The sequence below is a fragment of the Triturus cristatus genome, chromosome 4_1 (genome assembly GCF_964204655.1).
Source record: "Triturus cristatus chromosome 4_1, aTriCri1.1, whole genome shotgun sequence".
NCBI lineage: Eukaryota > Metazoa > Chordata > Amphibia > Caudata > Salamandridae > Triturus > Triturus cristatus.
Window position 1 is genome coordinate 34346619 of NC_140585.1, and position 24062 is coordinate 34370680.

General features: G+C 53.4%; 1 protein-coding gene across 2 annotated transcripts in view; it reads left to right on the forward strand.

The window, feature by feature from the left end:
* Positions 1-24062, forward strand: part of UBE2L6 (ubiquitin conjugating enzyme E2 L6) — a 110389-nt gene that overhangs the window by 39159 nt on the left and 47168 nt on the right. For both annotated transcript variants that reach the window (XM_085651413.1, XM_085651412.1), the window contains exon 2: positions 7822-7917. In XM_085651413.1, coding sequence (XP_085507539.1) covers positions 7822-7917 — 96 coding nt within the window. The remainder of the gene's footprint in view (positions 1-7821; positions 7918-24062) is intronic.

Consider the following 24062-nt stretch of genomic DNA (forward strand, 5'->3'; position numbering starts at 1 on the left):
ACGGACAGTGCCCCCAATCGATCAGAGTACGACCGGGGCATCCCCTGGCAGGCCGCCCTGCGCGGGGGGTTGGTGGCTTTGCATCCCTGCCTGCTCCCGGGGCGAGCGGGCTCGAAGGAAAGGCCTATCGGGGAGGGGCCGAGAGGCAGACACACACCCAGGCCCGGGCGCTGCCTTCTCCCGTCTTGAGATCGCCGGACCTCACGGAGGTCTGACCCAGCAAACTGTGAGGAAAAAGAACCATCGGGAAGGGGGCTGAGAGGCAGGTGTGCGTACCCGGGCCCCGCTTCGGGCGGGCCCGGGTGCTGCCTTCTCCTGTCTCTGGATCCACGGACTCAGCAAACTCGGAGAGAAAGGACCATCGGGAGGGTTCTTCCTTCCCCTGTTTCAGAAACGCCGGACATCACGGAGGTCTGACTGACCCTAGTAATCCGGAGGAAAATTACCCCCCTTTCTTGTAATCCGTGCACACGAGGTGACAGAGGGGACCCAAGGCGCAAATGTACCCGACCTCCTGGAGCCCTTGCTGGGAGGCAAGGCCGGCCATCTGGTCACCCCATTGGAAAGCATTGCGCGCGACCAGATGGCCGATGGGACAGGCGCGACCAGATGGCCGATGGGACAGGCGCGACCAGATGGCCGATGGGACAGGCGCGACCAGATGGTCGATGGGACAGGCGCGACCAGATGGCCGAAGGGAAAGGCGCGACCAGATGGCCGGGCTCGAAAGGGAAGCCATCTGGTCGCTCTGTGCCCCAACGAAAGAGTGAGCGGGCGCCAGGGCATGAGGGACTGGAGGCCCAGGGCCCCAGCCATGGAGGCTGCGTCGGGGACCCAACGGGCCCTCCGACCCGGGGCCCGCAGACACCTTGGCAAGCAGTTGAGGCCTGCCGACAGACCCCCAGTCCCGGGCCCTTGGCGGAGCGGCAGGCCAGAGGACTGGGCCCAGGGCCGGAGCACCCGACCCGGGGCCCGGCTGGGCCCCTGGACCCAGCCGGGGCTCCAAGGCCTGAAGGTGCAGGGGGGAGACTCCCTGGGCCCGCCAGACCCGTCCTGGGCACCCTGCCACGCGGCAAGACCCAGGACGGAGCCTGGGGTGGGCAGGCAGCCCTCTCGGGGGCCCGACCAGGGCTCCTAAACCCAGCCGAGCAAGGGGAGGCTCCCTGAGCACAACGGAACCCCGTCCCGGGCCCTTGGCAGTGCCGGGAGACGGAGCCCAGAGCCTCGGACCCGGTTGGGACCCTGGACCCAGCTGGGGCTCCCAGGCCCGGAGCCGCAGGGGGATCCTCCCCGGGCCCGGGCACCCTGCCATGCGGCAGGACCCAGTACGGAGCCCGGGGTGGGGAGGCCGCCCTACCCGGGGCCCTCAGGGTCCTGGCCGGAGCTCCAGAACCCAGCCGAGCAAGGGGAGGCTCCCCGGGCACAACAGAACCCCGTCCCGGGCCTTTGGGAATGCCGCAGGCCGGGGGATGGAGCCCGGGGCCGGAGCCCCCAATGCGGGGCCCGGCCAGGCCCATGGACCCAGCCGGGGCTCCCAGGCCCGGAGCAGCAGGCGGAGCCTCCCCGGGCCCTTCGGACCCCGTCCCGGGCACCCTGCCACGCGGCAGGACCCAGAACGGAGCCCGGGGTGGGGAGGCCGCCCTCCCTGGGGCCCTCAGGGGCCCGGCCGGAGCTCCAGAACCCAGCCGAGCGAGGGGAGGCTCCCCGGGCACGATGGAACCCCGTCCTGGGCCTTTGGGAGTGCCGCAGGCCAGGAGACCGGGGCCGGAGCCCCCCTGACCCAGGGCCCGCCTGGGCCCCTGGACCCAGCCGGGGCTCCCAGGTCCAGAGGCGCAGGGGAAGCCAGCCTCCCTGGGCCCGCCGGACCCCATCCCGGGCACCCTGCCATGCGGCAGGACCCAGGACGGAGCCCGGGGTGCGAAGGCCGCCCTCCCCGGGGCCCTTGGGGAACCCCGGCCGGAGGCACAGGGGAAGCCTCCCCAGGCCCGTCGGATCTCTTCCAGGGCACCCTGCCACGCGGTAGGACCCAGGACGGAGCCTGCGGGAACTCGTTCGGGCACACCTGCCACGCGTCAGGACCCAGGACGGAGCCTGGGGTGGGGAGGCCACCCTCCCAGGGGCCCCTGGACCCAGCCCAGCAGGGGGAGGCCTGCCGGATCTCATCCGGGGCAGCCTGCCATGCGGCAGGCCCCGGGGCGGCATCCGGGCCCTTCTAGCTGCTAGCTGAGAACCGCTAGGCCGAGAGGGGTCCCAGAGTACCCTGTCCCTAGTAACCAGAGGAAGGCTTTCCCCCTTTCTGGTAACCCGCGCGCTCCGAGTGACGGAGGGGACCCTAGAGGCGAACGCGCCCGGCCTCCTGGAGCCCTGGCTGGGATCCGGGAGGCAAATGGCTTAATCGGGACTTCCAGGCCGGCCCGGCCATCTGGTCGCTCCATTGGAAAGCACTGCGCGTGACCAGATGGCCGAAGGGAAAGGTGCGACCAGATGGCCGGCACCTGAAAGGACTCCGTATGCCTGCCCCGAACTGAGCCATAGCGGTAGATCCTTGCTCTGCTTCCCAGGGGGCTCGGGGACCCCGGCTGGGCCTCGGGCACGGGGAGGACCACCGCAGCTCTCGGGCGTCCGGGGGAGTACTGCCTGGGACCCGTGGCACCCGTCCCGGGCACATTTTTCATGCCGCGGGCCGGAGGAGGGAGCCTCGGATGCCTGGGAGGTGTTGCCCGGGTGTAGCCCATCTGGTCCCCGGCGAGGAACCGCCAGCCCCGGAGGGGTGTTCTGGCATACCCTGCCCCTACTAATCCGGAGGAAGGCTACCCACCTTTCTTGTAACCCGTGCGCTCAGTGACGGAGGGGACCCTAGGCGCGGATGCACCCGACCTCCTGGAGCCCTGACTGGGATCCTGGAGTCAAATGAGCCCTCATCGGGACTTCCAGGTTGGCCTGGCCATCTGGTCGCCCCATTGGAAAGCATTGCGCGCGACCAGATGGCCGTGGGGAGAGGTGCAACCAGATGGCCGGGACTGAAAGGACTCCCATCTGTCCAACCCTGAGCCTTCGCGCTAGGGTTCCCGCCTGCCCACGCAGGGCTCGGGGGGGGCTGCAGGGCTCGGGGGGACTCCGGGGGGCTCGTAGACCCCATGCTGGGCCTCAGGCATGGGAGGCCCGCAGGAGCTCCTGGGGCCCGGATGCCCAGGGGACCCATGGATCCCGTTCCGGGCACTTTGCCCCGCCATTGGCTGGAGGAGGGAGCACCAGACGCCCTGGGGAAGTGTCGTCCGGGCTTAGCCCATCTGGTCCTCGCCTGAGAACCGCCATACCCAGGAGGGGCGTCCCGGCATACCCTGCCCCTAGTAATCCAAAGGAAGGCTACCCCCCTTTCTGGTAAACAGTGCGCACCGAGTGACAGAGGGGACCCTAGGGCCGGACGCACCCGACCTCCTGGAGCCCTGGCTGGGATCGTGGAGGCGAATGAGCCCTCATCGGGACTTCCAGGCTGGCCCGGCCATCTGGTCGCCCCATTGGAAAGCATTGCGCGCGACCAGATGGCCGAGGGGAAAGGAGCGACCAGATGGCTGGCAACTGAAAGGACTTCCGTCTGCCCGCCCAAGCCGAGCCATAGCGGTAGGACTCGGGGGGGCTCTGCTTCCCGGGGGGCTCGGGGACCCCGGCTGTGCCTCGGGTATGGGGAGGACTGACGGAGCTCTCTGGCTCGGGTGCCCGGGGGAGGACTGCCTGGGACCCGTGGAGCCCGTCCCTGGGCACTTTGCCACTCCGCGGGGTGGAGGAGGGAGCTCCGGACGCCTGGGAGGATGTTGCCCGGGCGTAGCCCATCTGGTCCCCGGGAAAGAACCGCCAGCCCCGGAGGGGTGTTCTGGCATACCCTGCCCCTACTAATCCGGAGGAAGGCTACCCACCTTTCTTGTAACCCGCGCGCTCCGAGTGACGGAGGGGCCCCAGGCGCGTACGCGCCCGACCTCCTGGAGCCCCTGGCTGGGATCCGGGAGGCAAATGGACCCTCATCGGGACTTCCAGGCCAACCCGGCTATCTGGTCACCTCATTGGAAAGCATTGCGTGCGACAGATGGCCGAGGGGAAAGGTGCGACCAGATGGCTGGCACCTGAAAGGACTCCCGTCTGCCCACCCCGAGCCTAGCGGTAGGGCTCCCGCCTGCCCACCCACGCAGGGCTCTGCTTCCCGGGGGCTCGGGGACCCCGGCTGGGCCTCCGGCACGGGGAGGACCACCGGTGCTCTTGGGCCCGGGTGCCTGGGGGAGGACTGCCCGGGGCACTGTGGAGCCCGTCCCGGGCACTTTTCCACGGCCAGGGCCGGAGGAGGGCGCCACGGACGCCTGGGAGGATGTTGCCCGGGCATAGCTCATCTGGTCCCCGGCAAAGAACCACCAGCCCCGGAGGGGTGTTCTGACATACCCTGCCCCTACTAATCCGGAGGAAGGCTACCCACCTTTCTTGTAACCCGCGCGCTCCGAGTGACGAATGGGACCCTAGGCGCGGACACGCCCGACCTCCTGGAGCCCTGGCTGGGATCCGGGAGGCAAATGGGCCCTCATCGGGACTTCCATGCCGGCCCGGCCATCTGGTCGCCCCGTTGGAAAGCCTTGCATGCGACCAGATGGCCGAGGAAAAGGTGCGACCAGATGACCGGGACCGAAAGGACTCCCAGCTGCCCACACCGAGCCATAGCGGTAGGGCTCCCACCTGCCCTTGCAGGGCTCCAGGGCTCTGCACCAGGGACTCTTGTCCCGGGCAGATGGACACTTGGCAGGCCGCAGGACGTGGGCTCCCAAGCCCTGACCGAAACCCAGGAGGCCTGGGGCCGGTCCCTGCTTCTCAACGCAGCCAAGCCTGGGAGATCGTTGAGCCTGCACAAGCACGAGGGACCCCAGTCCCGGGCACACGGTCCCTCAGGTTGTGCGCTCGTTTTCCACAATTTCTTTCAAAATTCCGCAGTGTGGCATTACGCAAATTCCACCCAGCCCTAGTGTTTACTTGAGAAAAACCTTCTACAGTGCAAAATCAACAAGAGCATGATTGTTGCTGCTCGCTCATTGATTCAGTGGAAGCAAACTCACTACAATTCCCAGTGTGCATTAGGTTGTCCTTCAAAGCTTGGGGCTTGTTTTATGTGCAACCTCAGATGTCCAGTAAGACTCTCCTAAGGGAGTAAATGAGTGTGCTTTGTTGTTCAAAGTTTCCTATCCCCATTATGCGAGTTTATTCTCGTTAAGTTTTAATTAATGCTGTAAATTTAGACCAGTTCATCCCACTGCTGTTCTGAGCTCAAAAGCAGCATTCAGACTCTGTGCCACAGATTATGACTTGAACCTATACATTGCCATTCCTGCCCCAGGGTTAACTTTACTGTACCCGTGCCAGTTATGTAATATATCACTGTTCAGAGCTAAAGATTGTTGGCATAATTCAAATTCCAGGTGCCTTTGGGCCTGTGAAGCAAAGTTGGAAACATTAAATTGCTTCCTGAACAGTTATCCATAAACAGATCACTGCTGGTCTGGTGCTTCGGGGACTGCCTGAACTCGCATATAGCACAGTCCATGCACTGCTCAAACAGTTTGTCTTTTGTAAATTCAGTGCACAGTTTACAGCAGGAAGTGTGGTAAATCTGCCATCTTATTTTGTGAAGCATAACTTGCCACTGACGCTGAATCTTAAGGCTGTTCAATACTCTAGTGATGCAGTCGCACTCAGAATGTTATAGTGCTGATGAATTGCAGCGAGGCATTTGTTTTTCTGTCTTTGCACTAAAAAACCTTGCATTGTGTCCAAAAATGTTTCCTAAGGCAAGCATGTATTTCTGAATAAGACTGCATGTCCAGGGGTGTAGTAATTGTATAGCTCTTCGCTCCCTGGCTGCACAACACCTAGGATAATGTGCTGCATGGCTTCAGTTATGCGGTCCAAAATGCGGAACCTATTGGTTTCTGTTTTTGCTGGTACTCAAAACACCCTGGCAATAGGTGAGAATCATTTGCTTTGCCAGTGCTTGTCTGATTATTGGCTTTGGTGTGTGTTGTGGTCTCTGGTGTGTGTGTTGTGGTCTCTGGTGTGTGTGTTGTGGTCTCTGGTGTGTGTGTTGTGGCCTCTGCTGTGTGTTGTGGACTGTGTTGTGCTCTCTGTTGCTGAGAGCAGTATTGTTTGCTTTAAGGAGACGTATTGCTAGGTGCCATGCTGTTTGGTATGGTCAGGCCCTGACCTGGGCATGATATTTCCCATAGTCTGTAACGGAGACCACTTGTCTGCTCCTCAAATAAGGGACATTTTGTTTCTCTGTAGGGGTGTCGTGAAAGCTGTACATGGTGCTTATCGCTGAAACTTTTCAGGCACTCACTGCCAGTCACAGATCCGGGTTGAATCCATCACCTTTCTGTCACCTCCCGGCCCGCTGCGCTGTGCTGCCCTCACCTCCCGGCCCGCTGCGCTGTGCTGCCCTCACCTCCCGGCCCGCTGCGCTGTGCTGCCCTCACCTCCCGGCCCGCTGCGCTGTGCTGCCCTCACCTCCCGGCCCGCTGCGCTGTGCTGCCCTCACCTCCCGGCCCGCTGCGCTGTGCTGCCCTCACCTCCCGGCCCGCTGCGCTGTGCTGCCCTCACCTCCCGGCCCGCTGCGCTGTGCTGCCCTCACCTCCCGGCCCGCTGCGCTGTGCTGCCCTCACCTCCCGGCCCGCTGCGCTGTGCTGCCCTCACCTCCCGGCCCGCTGCGCTGTGCTGCCCTCACCTCCCGGCCCGCTGCGCTGTGCCGCCCTCACCTCCCGGCCCGCTGCGCTGTGCCGCCCTCACCTCCCGGCCCGCTGCGCTGTGCCGCCCTCACCTCCCGGCCCGCTGCGCTGTGCCGCCCTCACCTCCCGGCCCGCTGCGCTGTGCCGCCCTCACCTCCCGGCCCGCTGCGCTGTGCCGCCCTCACCTCCCGGCCCGCTGCGCTGCGCTGCCCTCCCCTCTCGGCCCGCTGGGCTGCGCTGCCCTCCCCTCTCGGCCCGCTGGGCTGCGCTGCCCTCCCCTCTCGGCCCGCTGGGCTGCGCTGCCCTCCCCTCTCGGCCCGCTGGGCTGCGCTGCCCTCCCCTCTCGGCCCGCTGGGCTGCGCTGCCCTCCCCTCTCGGCCCGCTGGGCTGCGCTGCCCTCCCCTCTCGGCCCGCTGGGCTGCGCTGCCCTCCCCTCTCGGCCCGCTGGGCTGCGCTGCCCTCCCCTCTCGGCCCGCTGGGCTGCGCTGCCCTCCCCTCTCGGCCCGCTGGGCTGCGCTGCCCTCCCCTCTCGGCCCGCTGGGCTGCGCTGCCCTCCCCTCTCGGCCCGCTGGGCTGCGCTCCCCTCCCCTCTCGGCCCGCTGGGCTGGGCTGCCCGGCCCGCTCCGCTGGGCTGCCCTGCCCTCTCGGCCCGCTGGGCTGCCCTGCCCTCTCGGCCCGCTGGGCTGCCCTGCCCTCTCGGCCCGCTGGGCTGCCCTGCCCTCTCGGCCCGCTGGGCTGCCCTGCCCTCTCGGCCCGCTGGGCTGCCCTGCCCTTTCGGCCCGCTGGGCTGCCCTGCCCTCTGGCTCTGCCAGCCTGCTAGCAGTCTGGTTGTCAGTGGAGCTCAGACGTGCCGCCAAGGGGGTCATAAGGGTTCTGCCTGGGTTCCAGGCCCTCTGCCAGTAATAGGGTTGTCAGTGGAGCTGTAGAACACCTTCCATCGCCCCCAGTGAGGTCAGAAGGGGGTCATCCGGATGCCAGGGGTGCAGTAGGTTCCAAAGGTACTGGTTGTGTCCTATCAGTGTGATGCCTTGCCTGCCTCTTTACCTTACCCTCTTGTCTCTTCCCACAGGAGCTGGACGAGATCAGGAAGTCAGGGTCTCGCTGCTTCCAGTCTGTGCAGGCCAATGACACCAATGTGCTGCTGTGGCAAGGCCTGCTTGTACCGGTGAGTCCAGACAAAGGAGAGGGGGTGGGAGGTGAGCTTGTGGTTTTAGGTCTGGCATTAGCCACGGCTTGTTTGGATCTCAACTAATACATATATACGTAGATGCACATTGAAGAACTTTCAGCTAAATCTCTTCATCCAATATTCTGTTGTCATTTACATTTCGCATTCGTCCATCATGCGTGTGGTACAGAATGAGCCGCTTCATCCATTGCCTGTCTTTATTATAAGCAACATTTTGTATGTGCAGAGGCCCCTAAAACATCATCTCCTTCGGTGCTAGGGCTGGACGACCAGTTTGTTTTATCTCTTTTTTAGGTCTCGCTTGACCCAGCGCATGTGCTGGTCTGGCGAGACTTATTGAGAGGGCTCCAAAAAGTGCTACCAGGCCAGCATAGAGCTACAGTGCAAGTACGCGGGCGCGCGCGCTGTGCTTTACCGCGATTACTTTCGCTTTCACGGCCGCTTTGATGTTTGATCGCGATCGCTTTCACGGCCGCTTTGCATAGCCAATAGGTCTCGCTTTTGGGACCTTATAAGTATTTAGTTATGCAACTATGCCAATGCTTGTTTTTTCTTCTTTAAGATGCACATTTACATTGTAAGATGTTTTTTATTATGAATTTTTGACCTAAGATGGTTGCACGTGTATGCGTTTGCACGTGCTGCCATCTTGAATTGGATGTTGTTCAACTTTGACTCCAGAGTTCCAGGATGGCTGACCGTATCCCAGCAAAAGACCATGTGTAGGAGAGTAGGATCTGCACTTATGTTGCCCCCACTGTTTTTCTGATGTTAACACTGGTTTCTGGCTATAGTCTGGCTGGACCCTGCTAATCAGGGACCCAGCCTCTGTTCTCTCTAAACAACTTGGAGTGCATATTAGATGCACTAGTGATTGGATACTGTGGTATCTTATGAACTCCTAGTATATGGTACCTTAGGTACCAAGGGCATAGGTACTTCACAGGCCTACCAGGGGCTGAAGCATGTATTATGCCACCCCTGGGAAGCAGACTAAATCTGACACCACAGGCCTGCTACTGCAGCCTGTGTGAGGTAGTTTCTGATGGATACATCTGCCAGTGGATTCCTCACCATACACACACATATAAACCAGTATAAATCAGTCACCCCTAAGGCAGGCCCTATCAATCCTGAGGGCAGGGTGCTTGGTTTCAATGTGATGGGGTGCCCCTGCCTGAGCAGGGCCCCTCTGCAGCTGGCAGAGTCTATTCTCTGTGGCTGTTTGTGGATGCTGTTAAACCATATACTCTTAAGTGTATTATAACCTCGCTGTAAATGCTAACTCTGGGATGACTGCATCAAAACAGGTCGTGTTTGGTGTCAAACGCTTTGGAATCATACCCCCACACCAGTAACTGGCGTGGGAGTATGATCCCACCCTTCTAGAGGGGTAGACATGTACCCACTGTGGAAACACGGTAGATTTCTGAAAGAGCCCTGGATGCCACCAGCACAGACACTGGGCTGCCCTCCTCCTGCTGCTGACTGAAACTCGCAGTGGAGGAGGCCCAACAATAGGCATCCTGTCACAGGGAGGTGTCACCACCTTCCAGGCAAGTTTTAGTGTATTGGGGCTGGGTGGGTGCACTCCTAGAGTGCTTTGAAGTCCTGCACCGGGGGAGCAGTAGGCTACTCTGTGCATATGCCAGCTCAAACCGGTTCAGGGGCTACCTGCCCCTGCTCTGGCACGAAACTGGACAAAGGGAAGTGGGTGTAACCGCCCACTCCCCTGACCCTCCCCTAGGAGTGGTCATAGAGCTAGTCTTCCCTTTCCTTTAGTATAAGTTGGGGAACCCTTGCCATTGCAAGTTGGATATCCCTGGACGACGCTCTGAAGAAGAATGCTGGACCTTCGACGTTCCACTACCTTTGGAAGACTGAAGAATCTCCCTTGGAGTGGAGGAGTGACTCCCCTGCTTGGCAGGCACCAAAACTTTGAATCCATGGCCTCAAACTTTCCCGCTCCCGGCGGAGTCTGAAATCCTTGCAGCCCCGGAAGTGGATTTCCTGACTTCTCGATGGCCATCGTGAGTCCCCAGCAGAGCTGAGGCAAGTGGACCCCACGAGTGACAAGGAACAGAAATACCCGGGTACCGTGCACTATTTTCGGGTGCAATCCCTTCACGACGTTCTACCAACTTGTGCATTGGACCTCGTGTGGTCCAAGCCTCCAGCAGGATTTCTACCGAAGATCAGAGGCCTACCTCGTCCCGAGTGACCGTGGGCTCCTGTGAAGCGAATCCTCACGAGGCGTCTTCACGATCCCTTGCCGGCTGGCTTGTCGGTCCCCTGAAGACTTTCTCATCGAGCCAAAGGGCTTCCCTGGTTGCTCCAGGCCTGCCCTGACTTACCCTCGCTGGGTGAGTCCCCCACACCTTGCTGGTCTGCACCGCTGACTTTCTTCACTTTCCACGAGACTTGCTGTTGCCAAGGCTTGTTGGCTCCAATCCAGTTGCCGGCAACCCAGTAAGCTCCAGACTTCGTGGGACACACCGAATCCAGCTCCTGGTTGTCGTCGACGCCTCCTGGACCTCGTGGCTGAAGAGTGAAGACACCCGTGAATCACCTGAAATCACCCGACTACCGTGGGCATCCATCTTCCTGGCCCTGGGTCACTGGCAAGTGACTGTGAACACTCTCCCTTCTGCTTTCAGGTCATCTGCATCCTGAATCCAGCCTTGGATTTCACTGAACACTTCTCCAGTCTTCACAAGCAGCAAAACTTCTTTGGCTTCCATTGAAAACGACGCCGCGACCCGACACCAAAAGACACCTATGCACCCGGCTTCCCTGGGTGAGGTAACTCATGCACTCTGGTGCACCTGTGTGTTGGCCCTCGAAGTACTTACCTTGCAAGTGGCTTGCTTGCAGACTCTCTCGAAGTACCCTAGAATTTTAAAAGTCCAACTGCGACTTGCTCCATTGAAATCCATAGGGAACCCGCGGCTGTGTTAACACACTGCACGCGTCTCCCGTGGGTCCTTTACTTACCTGCCTTGGGTGGTTTAGTGAGGCCGCAGCGCTTCTGAAGACCTTGGGCCTTCTCCCTTCTCAAGTCGTTATTCTTGTACCTCTTTTTTGCTTGTGTGTACGCATCAAATATATATCGATATGTTTTGATGCGTACACACGCTTCATTAAGCAGTAATTATTTAGCAAACATGCAATGTTTACATTGAAGATGGCAACTTTGTTTATTGAGTTACTTTCAGATAAGTCTTATTTTTATTTCTACAATTACCGCGTTCACGTCGATTTCCAGGTTGTACGCTAATATATTTTCACTATCGGTGTACTCACAATTGACAAATGATTTCGCACACGGAATAAGCCCGTTTTGAACGCTCACACAGGTAGGTTAAAATACTAACAATAGATAACTCTCTTCACTAACTCACGGTACTTAACGGTAAATACCTCTCTAGTTACTAGAACGTCTCTCTATCCTTAGTTTCAACCGTTTTTTACGCACACGACTGTATCGCAATACCGTTGAAAAGCATGTTTAAAGGCAGCTTTTCCTTTCACGAAGCACGTTATCACTCATGATTATTTTATGAATGACTGCACAGGTACTTCGAACAGTTATATTTAGTTTTTTCTAGAAAACCATAGCGAAATATTGGCGATTTGTATTATCAGATTAACTTTTATGCTTAATTCTACCGGGCAAATAATGTACACCGTTTGTCTTTTAACAAGCCACATCGTTTTATCCATTTTTCTACCACGTTAACGTTTTTCATTATTTCTACTTTTTGTTTTGTTCATGAACCACACGCGTAAAGTTTTCATTTGAATCTGCTCACGTTTTCAGCTAACTTCACGTGAAAGCGAATACACACAGCGTTTTTTTTAATACAGAATCGCACTCTAGGTCTTGGATCAAACCATGTATTTTTCAATTTATTACAGGGAGAACCCCCTGAAGAAGGGCTGGACCCGAAATGCATCGGGGTACCTTAATCTCAACTGTGTGAATGAAACGCTAATGGATTGTCAAATATCTTGATTTTGTTACATAGACTTAAAGAAAATTTCACACCAAAGAAAGAAAAAACTTCACTTATGGAATATGCAGTCTAATAAACCAAAGTGAATCAAGGAGAATGGTATGACCATTATTGAAGGAGATTTGATTTCGCTCTAAGGAGTGCTTGCATGAGTTTGTCCTTCCAGACAGTGAGGACCAACATTTCTCATTCTCATCAGGGGGTGATACTCAATAGCACCCAGAAAATATTTACACTTGACCACCGTCGGAACACGGAATTAATATTGAGGAGTGCGACCGCTCACTTTCATACCTTTATACATACGAAACGTAGGGAGCTTTTATGAATGCATATTTAAAATGTTTTCAGAGAGCTATTTGGTGTTGCCCTAGAACTGCTTTTTAGGTCTGGCTTAATAGAGAGTTAGGGTAAATAGTGTATGATAACGGACTGTGAAAACGACTAGACAAAAATGTGCATGCGTCGTTCTGGGAATGTAATTGGTGCTTATTCTCGACTTGTTAATGTTCCGGCTGAGACCGCCTCGTTGGAAAGCGTAGCGCAGCTGCGTATGCCCCTCCGCTCAGTCATGCCAGCGGTACCACCAGCCTTACTACTTGCAATGCAATAGGTCTCGCATTTGAGAGTTTGAGCTATTGCCATTGTAAATGACATTGCCTTTTATGTTTTGATTTTAAAAACATAAATAAAAGGCATTGTTATTTACAATGCCAATAGCTTAAACTCTCGCAAATGCGAGACCTATTGCATTGCAAATGCGTTTTTTTAAAAAAATATATATTTTTTTTATTTTAATCTTTCTTGGCTGTTTACTAGGAAATAATTTTAACGTAATTTCTTATATAGTAATATTTAGATTTGTCTATTCGGCTGTATATGCGTCCTAATATTTTTATTCTTGCCTTTTAGGAATGCTTTGTTCTGTTTTGCTCCTTGTATGTTGTACTTTGCTGTTTTACATGACTGTTTTATTCTCCCCCGCGTTCTGTACAGTGTGTATGATAGATTTTAAGACGGCAGCCTCGTACAAAGAAAGAACATTTCTTGTTTTATTTGTAGTGTGTAATTTTGTGGACCTCTGCAGGAGTTCCATATCATAATAAACTTGAACTGTATTCATAGTGTTTTTAGATACAGTTACAAGGATATGATTGTTGGAGAGTTTAGATCATACTAGGTCAGAGTTTTTGGGATGATGGCCCTTACAAGTTCGTTACCACAGAGGGGCAAGTTGATGCTCAGGAGTGTAAGGTGTGAGGGCTGTGCCTAGCGGGTGGAGTTGGGGGTACGTAACACTTAAAATAGCTTGTGCTGCGAATGACTGCAGTGAAGCTTCAGCATCCGACCCTTCTGTGCTGTTGTGTGGGTTTCATTGAACAACATCTGTGATCTTCTCTCGCCTTGAAGTTCAATAATGGTGCCAGTGAAACCGATTGTATTCAAACTGTCGTGATCTTCAGATGGGTCACAGCTACATGCGGATCATTTCCTTGGAGAGGCCATTGTAGATGACCAGCAATTGTTTAACCTGGAGTGTAGCAAAAACTGAACTACTGCTAGTCTTTTCCCACCTGTCTATAGTTCTCCTCAATAGAGACTTACAAACATATGGTGTGGCAGGAAATTTTACAGAAGGGCCAATCCTCTTGGTGTTAGGTTTGCTTGTCTTTTATAACTGGAGCACAACGTAAATGCCAGGAATTCTGTTAAGTATCCTGTCCCTTTGTTATGACTGATTAGTCATTTTCTCCAAGAATAGAAGTGTGCTGCATTTTATTGTGAAGTGTTATCAAATGGCTACCTAGCTTGTTCCATGTTGTGCAGAATTTGATGTAAGGTTGAAAGTCCCTGGCACACACTGTATGCCATCCTGCTCCTCATTTCATCAATCTTGATGACCAAGTAGGTTTTCCTGGTACTTTCCCCCGTCGAGCACGCTCATGTCACGAGTACCCTGACGGCTGCTGTTTTTGTTCTGCATGTTGCTCAAAGGCTGTTAGACCTGGCATTTGCGTGGTTTTCCCCTAACTTTTTTTCCTTCAGACCTCCAGTTTTTGCTGACTGTGTTCTTGCTGTTCTTAGGACTCTGCACACTTTACTACTGCTATGAGTTCTAAAGTGCTTGTGCTCTTGCCTTAAAACATGGCAACATTGGCCTTATACCCAATTGGCATATTTAGCTTCTAAGTACCTTTTGAAGTGCCACTATATGTGCCCAGGACATGTGAATTAAATGTTGCTAGTGGGCCTGCGGCATCACTGGTTGCCAGCCACTTAAGTAGCACTTTGCACAAGTCTCAGGCTGCCATTATAGAGCCTGTGTGCGCGGTTTAAGCCGCAATTTTGACCTGGCAAAATAAACCATTTTCCATGTCCAAACCTTCCTTTTTAACACATGTCATCCCTAGGATGTTGTGTGGTGATTTTGATACTGTATCTAGGTTTCCCGATTTGTCCTTGTAGAGGCACAATTCGCATTGCCCATATTTAGGCATAGAAATTCTACCCTTATTTTGGCATTATCCATGTTAACCAAATACAGGCATGGCCACCTACATCGTTCATCTACGTCACAACGAGTTCTTGGAAAACCAGACTCTTAAGCCTTTAGGACTTCCCCCTTGCTTGGATATTGATTTCTCCAAGAACTCCTTTATTATGCATGAAGATCTATTCATTAGGGGTTCATTAATGACGTTTTTCTGCCTGACTTTTACGTCAATACTGGCATTCCTAAACACCTTCAAGGTAGAAATATACCTTCACTTTCCATGGCAAACCACGGTTCGGCTGTCTACTTGCACGACGCGGCTCGCCACAGCAAGTTCGGAAGGAAGTCAAGTCCCCGCCTGATGCACTGACCAGACGCTGTCATTCTCCTCGCAGAGAAAACAGCTCCAGTGTTTGACTCCCCGTGCGGGGTGTTGTAGATCGAGACTCGGAAAGAGATTCCAGCCTCACTCATTGTAAGGCATGGAGCGGACTAGAACATAGAGGGACTGTTGGCAATTCTTGGCAACTATAGCTAAACTAGACTATAGACAAACGGCACCTACTTTTTACCTCGTACTACACTTAGGTTAGGTACACTGGGGTAGAACTAGCTAGAAGCATCAGATGAGTATTAACCTTTTAGCCTGTGTTATTTATGTATGTATTTTTATGAATTTCTGTCATAGCTACAAACCATGCTATTGCAGTATTTTCTTACTGCTAACGCTGTACATATTTTACTTCGCGTTCTGTCTTACAATTGTAGCAGCTCATATCTCTTGCACGAGAAATAAGACTGTTCAATAAACCCCTTTGTATTGAAATGCCCGTCTATTTCTGTGTAACTCTGTAGAAACGAAGCATGCACGATTGACTGAGTGATACTGTTATCTATTGCTCCCACGATTCTGAGATTGTTCCGATTCTAAGGGAAACAAAGTTGTCATGTTTATGCAGTTGTCAGAAACTAATCCCTTCTTGTTTATTCGAGAGGTTTTCTAGTGACCTCTGAGTTAGCTGGCACACACAAGTAATTAAGTTTAATGTACTCGATAGAGACATACTGACCTCAGTCCTATGTCAAAACTATAGTGTATGTTATTCCAATGCGCAGAGCCCATCAGGGATATAGGAACTACACTACATGGCGCCCAACGGTTTGGTAAGGCACTAATTTAACGCTAGATACTGAAGTAACTCAGTCGTGCTTTTCTCAGAGACCCCTACTCATAATACTCCATAAGACGTCTGGAGTGGGTAGGGATAATATCCGCCATAGCTGAGTAGGACAAAAAAACCTATGTATTAGCTGTTTGGTTTGTTCAACGTTGAAGGATACAGTGTTCCAAAATATTGTGCACCTTATCTTTGTACCCTTGAAACTTGCTCTGCAATTTTTTATTAAACAATGTCCCTAAACGAGGATCACACCGGAACCGGTGGAGCTGTACCAGACTATGTCGCAGCAGCTTTTGATTATACAGTTTTTAATGAAACCGATGAAAATGCGAAAATAATCGCTCCAAATTTAAGGAGAGCCATCACTCTAAAACTTATAAAACATGGCCTAACACCAAGAGGTGGTAGAGTAGTTTTTGTGATAGAGGCACATGAATCTCACCAGACAGAGGTATTCTATTCATGGATAGTATTCCCAGAATCAAATCCAGTAACTAAAACATTTCACATCTACAAAGAAGATGAACCACCTGAGGAATACATTCCTTTCGAGGATATTGAAATTCCACTTGCATACCAGAAGTATGATCTCTGATTTAAAGGCGCCCTAAAACATTACAATCACATTACCAGGCTCTGTCCACTAGGTAGACCAGGAGCAACATGGCTGATTTTAGCCGGCTACACACCTCATCCGGACATTGAAGCAATGTCAGACGTAGAATTACTTACTCAGATACAACATTTTATAGAATTACACAGTTAAACCACAACTGTCTGAAAGTCCTGAAAAGGACTTTCCTAAAAACAATCCTACCTCTTCTAAAAAGAAGTGGGAAAATAACATTCGAAAAAGAAAGATTCTCAATCCGAGGTAGGTCTCCCCAAAAGGAGCCCTCTGAAAGGAGGTATAACCTTAGGAATAATTTGAGAAAACCTGACCGGTATCAAGATACTGATAAACGTTCCTCTCGTACCTTTCAGATATCGTCACTGACATCCGAAAGAAGAGGACGGTCAGATCAAAAAGAACATCGCGTGAAGTCCAAAGACTATCAACACGTTCAGAAAAACAAACCAAAACCTGTTTTGCCAGACTTTGCTTGCTTGCCTAACTTTGTTTTTCTTCTGTGCCCGGTTCTCCCTTTGCTCCCCCGCCGTCCCTCACCCGTGTTTTCCCCGCCGGTGCGAACCCCCGCCCCCCAGCTCTCCCATTCGCCACCCCGCTCTCCCATTCGCCACCCCGCTCCCACCTCCCAGCTACTCCTCCCTCCCACCTTCCCTCATATGGAGGCCGCATAGCTGGAGCGCTGAATGCGAGCCTAAGGCAAGCCGGTATGCGCGTGTCCACGCCTGGACCGCGCCCAGCGCCAGACCCCTCGGCCCCCGCAGACGCCATGATGCCAAACACCGCCACGATGCCAGCACCCTCAACGCACTCCACACCGGATTATCACACACCTGTTTCCTGGCCGCCCCAAAGTGCACCCACGGACCTTTCACCTGCTGGAACTGCAGCTTCACCATCATCCGCCCCGCCAAGCTGCCGACCAGTAAAGAACCAAACTACCTCAGATGCAGCCTCCTCAACACCTGCTCCGCCTGCAAACACGCCGTCGAACTCTGGGACCTACTCGACTCAATCTCCCCAAACGTCGCCTTCCTGACAGAGACCTGGCTGAACCCCGCCTCAGCACCTGACATCGTCATAGCGGTCCCGGAAGGCTACAAGATCGCCCGCAGGGACCGCACCAACGGAGTAGGAGGAGGCATCGCCATCATCCACAGGAACACTGAGTCTCGACCAACACCGACGACCCCCTCAGCACTGCCGAACACCGACCCTCCCCCCCCCCCCCCCCCCCCCCCCCACTCCCCCCCCCCCCAACACCACCCTTGGGAACCCTCGTCTACAGACCCCCCCCCCCCCCCCCCCCCCCGGACCCTGACCACATCGCCGACTTTGTCAGCACATTCGCCCTTGCCTCCACGGACTACATCCTCTTCAGAGACCTGAACTTCCACCTCGAGAACAGCACGCAACCTCACAGTGGATAGACTACTGCGCCAACACCCTCGCCCCGTTAAAGAAACCCTCCAACAGTCACATCAGCAAGAAATCCAACTGGTTCACTGAAGATCTCCAGGCCTCCAAGCAAACCTGCCAAAAACTGGAGAAGAACTGGCTCCTTGAACGAACACTGGACAACTACGCAGCCCACAAGAACTCCACCATCACCTCATCAGATCCGCCAAAAGGGCCTCCTTCAAAGACCGCCTAGACAACACACACAACAGCAAAGAGCTCTTCAACATCGTGAAGGAATTCTCCAACACCGACATCCCACCTTCGCAAGACCTGTGCGACTCGCTGGCCACATTCTTCCACTGCAAGATCGCAGACGTCCACGACCGCTTCAATGCCACGACCGCCCCGACAACCATTGAGACCTCCGCCCCCACGACCACCATCCATCCGCACCAACCACCTGCTCTCCTGGACCAACATCGACAACGACACCATCAAGATCATGAACACCATCCACTCCGGATCGCCGCCAGACCCATGCCCACATCACATCTTCAACAAAGCCAGCACAGCCGTCGCACCCCATCTCTGGAAAGTCATCAACATCTCCTTCGAGACAGCAACCTTCCCGGAGTGCTGGAAGCACGCAGAGATCAACGCCTTACTCAAGAAACCCGAGGCGGACCTCAAGAACCTCCGGCCTATCTCCCTGCTCCCGTTCAAGGTTATAGCGAAGACAGTCAACAAACAACTGACCCGCTACCTCTAGGAGAGCAGCATCCTGGACCCTTCCCAGTCCGGGTTCCGCAGCAACCACAGCACCAAAACTGCCCTAATCGCCGCCACCGATGACATCAGGACCCTGCTAGACAACGGAGAAACGGTGGCCCTCATCCTCCTGGACCTGTCAGCCGCCTTCGACACGGTCTGCCACCGCACACTACGAACTCTCCTCCACGACGCCGGGATCCAAGAGAAGCCCTGGACTGGACCACCTCCTTCCTCTCCGGCAGAACACTGAGCGTTACTTCACCCCACCCCCCCCCCCCCCCCCTCCCTTCTGCTACAAAGCCACCGAGATCTGCGGCGTACCCCAGGGCTCATCCCAATGCTGTTTAATATCTACATGGCACCTCTCGCCCACGTCGCCCGACTGCACGACCTCCACATCATCTCCTATGCCGATGACACCCAGCTGATCCTCTTCCTCACCAAAGACACCCCCCCCCCCCCCCCACACTGCCAAAACCAACCTCCATGAAGGAATGAAGGCCGTAGCCGAATGGATGAGGAACAGCCGACTGAAGCTGAACTCAAGACAAGACGGAGGTCCTCATCCTCGGATCCACCCCTTCGGCCTGGGACGACTCCTGGTGGCCGACCGCACTGGGAACAGCTCCAACACCCACCGACCACGCACGCAACCTAGGGGTCATCCTCGACTCCACCCTCTCCATGACTAAGCAGGTCAACGCAGTCTCTTCCTACTTCAACACCCTCCGTATGCTCCGCAGGATCTACAAGTGGATCCCCACCGAAACGAGAAGAACGGTCACCCAGGCCCTCGTCGGCAGCAGGTTGGACTACGGAAATGCGTCAACGCATGAGCCTCGGCCAAACTCCTGAGATGGCTGCAACGCATCCAGAGCGCCTCTGCACACCTGATCCTCGACATCCCTCGCCGCAGCCACATCCCACCCCACCTGAGAGACCTGCACTGGCTCCCCGTCAGCAAGAGAATAACCTTCAAGCTCCTCACCCACGCACACAAGGCACTCCAACACTGGACCAGCGTACCTCAACAGACGACTCTGCTTCTACACCCCCACCCGCCAGCTCCGCTCCATCGACCTCTCCCTCGCCACAGTCCCCCGCATCCGAAGAGCGACCTCCGGCTGCATATCTTTCTCCCACCTCGCCGCCAAGACCTGGAACACCCTCCCCACCCACCGACGGCAGACCCAAGACTTGCTGACCTTTAGAAGACTCCTCAAGACCTGGCTTTTCGAGCAGTAGCAGCATTCCCCACCCCCAGCACCTTGCGACCCTCACGGGTAAGTAGTGCGCTTTACAAATGATTTGATCGATTGAATTCTCCTAGAAGAAAGTAGCAGGTCTGAAGATAGACATGCCGAGGATTCGGAGAACACAACTCAAGAACGGAGAATGGGCTCAGACAATGTTGGACAGCGCAGCAGAAGTATCAATAGCTCGCCAGAAGCTGAAGGGACTTCTGGAGACAGTGGACCTGAAAGAAGACATTTTAGTTGAAACTGCAGACACCAGGGTTAGTTCTCCACAAAGGTGATATGAAATAACACTCCGGATGGAGAAAGACATACCAAGAAAAGTGAAAGCACTCTTTTGGGAGCATCTTTCAATGGGTTATGATCTACTTCTAGAAGAACGGGACTGGCCACCAGAATTTCAGAGAGTGAGCACATTGCGAAGACCTCATTATGCCAGCCTTCTTTAACCATGTTCCAGTACATTTATAATCTACTTATGCCAGGAAATGGGCAGTGGCCCAAGCCCCAGCATTATACAACAAGCATTGGCATAGCCAATAGGTCTCGCCTTTGGGACCTTGTAAGTGTTTTGCCATGCAACAGTTGTTGTTGCACCAAAGAAATTGTGCTGCATAAATAAATACTTATAAGGTCCCAAAAGCGAGACCTATTGGCTATGCCAATGCTTGTTCTTTGTAAAGAAATAGATGCTTGTTTCTATTTCTTTACCTTTTGGTATAATCTCGGCACCGGCGCTTTATTTTTAACATTAAAAGTAATGCGCCGGTGCCGCAGTTATACCAAAGGTAAAGAAATAGAAACAAGCATCTATTTCTTTACTTTCGCTATAATCGCGGCACCGGCGCTTTATTTTTAACACTAAAAGTAAAGCGCCGGTGCCCGATTTATAGCAAAAGTAAAGAAATAGAAACAAGCATCTATTTCTTTACAAAGACGAGTGGCAGAAGAATGGGCTGGAAAAAGGGGAGTAACAGGAAGAGGCAAAGAATGAAGGTGGAGATACTGGACTGTGAAACGAGGCAGGTGAGGACTGTTCTTGTCATATCTTGATGTAGCGCCTTCATGAAGTACAGTACCCGTGACGGAGACATATGGCGGTTGCGCGCGTTCACGCGCACATGCAGGCAGGCTTTAGGCCAGCGGCTGCAGCACTTTGAAAATCCCCTTACAAAAATTCGAGCAACAGCGCATGCGCTGTTCTAGGCTCGACCTAAAAAATCATGTAGGATGGGATGAGGACTCCCCTCACCATAAGATCCAGTTAAAAAATCAACCAACTGCACAAAGGCAGTATCCAATTAAGCAAGAAGCTAAAAAACAGGTCCGGGAGATCTTGGATCAACTTGAATACCAAGAGGTGATTGAAACATGCACCTCATCAATGAACAATCCTTTGTTTCCTGTTTCCAAACCAGGCAATACATATCGCCTAGTTTGGGATTACAGACACCTAAACTCTTGGTGTAAAACATTTGCAGTGCAAAATGCACATAGTACAGCATTAATGAATAACATTGTGCGTAAAAAATATAAAACCACATTAGATATTTCTAACTGTTTCAAAACAGCACTTGAAAGTAGGTATTTGACAGCTTTCTCTATAATGGGGACCCAGCGTCAATTCTGTCTCCTCCCTGAGGGATTCAAGAATAGTCCAGGGTTATTCTCAGCAAGGGTAACAGTTACTACAAATTTATGATAAGGCATTGTCATATGTCGATGATATCTATCTGACCGACGATGACCTGAACAGGCACTTGAACAGGGTGAATACCATTATACTGGGCTTCACCTCCTGAAGGTTATAAATTAAATTTTTAAAAATCGAGAATTGCCCATCTCAACGTCCTTTTCCTAGGATATGAACTATCAAGTGAAGGCAAAAGCCTGGCAGGAAACTTTTAGGTCTCGCCTAGCGAATGCAGTGCATGCGCTGCTTCGCCTTGGCGAGGCTCTATTGTCGTCGCTTTCGTTCGCGACGGGAGACAAACCATGTGTGCGCCCGGACGCATGGCGTCTCCCACCGCGCGCTTTATTTATTACGGCTCAGCCGCTTGCTCGCTCCCTCTCTGCGCGCACGCTGTTTGCCTGAAACATCATGAAACATCTAGGCGGAGACGAGGCACTCAAAGCAATCACGCTATGGGAACATTCGGTTTAATAAATGTTGGCCTAACAAAATAGTGAGAGTTCATCAGCCGTGTTTAACAGCTAGCTACAGTGACTAACTAGTTTTTCCCACCCACTCCTTTAGCCCCGGGCTGAATTCTCGGCGGGCAGAGCGCCTGACGCGCAGCTGAGGAATGAGGCCTTGGGGGCTGGAGCCAAGGGGTCTTTGCTGCCGCATAGAGCTGGGCTCCTGTGCCTCACTGCCGCCTGCTGTCTCCCTCGCGTACCGGGATGACTCCCGGAGTTCACAGTCCCGTGGGCTCTGGCTGCGGCAGGTCTCTCACCTCTGCACCGGCGGCAGGGGGCCCGGAGACAGCCTGCCTGCGTCCCGCGAAGTCTTCATTGCAGTGCCAGGGCCTCTGTGAGTAGTAGCGATGTGGTGCATTTGAAGTGTCCGAGCACGGTAGCTTCCAATCACTCAGCAGGAAGTGCGCTGTGCCGCGACTGTGCCGCATACCCCCCCCCCCCCTGATTTTAAAATCCCACATTGGACACAGAAGCAAACAGATATGCTGCGTTCACTTCAAGCTGACATGTTAGCAACAAAACACTTACAAACATGCGTAAAGGTATGCAACTTAGTGATCCAAATCATTCCGGGTCAATGCGGATTCACCTACTTAACTTTTAACGAGGGTGAAAAAGTACCAATTGCATACAAATCACATTTGTATACGCAAGCAGAAATTAAATTTACATCGACAAAAAATTCTGACAGCAGTTCAAACCGCTGTAGCAAAAGAAAGAGCCCTGGCACAGGGGAAACGCATTATGGTCGTAACCCCTATACCAGCCTTAGAGGCAGTTACAAAAGCAAGTATTCCGAATGCAAAAGCTTCACAGCCGAGATCGATACAATGGGTCAATTCTCTTGCTGCAACTGATGTTGACTATGTTTTTGATCCTTATTTAAAAACACAAGCATTCCTGCAATACGAACACGAAATTCCTCTGCCTACTGAATTGCTCCCTCTTGACCAGTACGAATTTCTAATTTATACTGACGGATCTGCACAACCTGCTAAGGGGGAGGAGGGGGGTAAGCAAGCTTATAGTGCAGCATGCGTGATCGTTAAAGGTTGTATGCTCGATGGCAAATTTAGACCAATGGTCTCAAAAACGCAATTTCTAGGAGATTGTACAGCTCAGCGAGCTGAACTACAAGCATTTAAAATGGCACTTGAAAATACGGATCGAGAATAAACCACACTCGTAGTGTGCGATTCTTTTTATTGTGTTCAATCATCATACAATTAATATTTACAGAATTGGTTTCAAAATGGGTTCAAAGATGCAAAAGCTGGCACAATCAAGCATAAAACGCTTTGGGAACAAGTAGTTCAGTTGCGAAACGGACTACAAAACACTCATGTGATATACACGCTGAGTCATCAACATGATGGCGTTCACGTTGAAGGGAATTCATTGGCTGATGAAGCCGCGAAAGGGGCTGTGCAAACGGCTTCCGTAGCTGCCATCACTTGTTCAAAAACTAAAATAGACAGGGAAATAATGCTGGCTGTCAATGCTTCAAGCAAAGGCAGCGGTGCAGCGTTACCTAAAAGGTTTCCACTCAAATACTCGTATATAATTGATGCGAACAATGTTCGAATCCCTGGAGTGGGGGATAGGATAATCCCAAACATGGAATATAGATTAGGACTAATCCTAGCAGCACATGAAGGGATCGCCTCTGCCCATGCAGGTGTTTCCACCACAGTATCGTTATTAAAACAGAGATACTGGTGGCCAGGCATTGGGAAACAGATTAGGAATTATGTTTTGGACTGCGAAATATGCTAGAAGATGAAAGTCTCTACTGTGAAACGTCCTGTGCAGACGCCCCTGTTAATTTCCGATAAGTCATTAGCATGTGTTTACCTGGACCATTGCGGTCCCTTACAAAGGGATGGTAACCATAAATATATCATGGTCGCAGTGGATTTGTGCTCAAGGTTCCTTTGGATGTGGCCTCCGCACTCGGCTGACGCTTGAACTGTTATAAAAGATTTGCGAGTCTTTATCGGCACATACGCAATTGGCACACTATATTCTGACCAGGGTCCTGCGTTTAGCTCTCGAGCCATGGCCAGTTTGGGCGTAGCATTGCGGTATTCTTCTCCATTCCACCCTGAGGGAAATTCTGTTGTGGAAAGAAAAAACCAGGACATAAAGCAGTCTAGAACAGCTAGGGTATTAGGT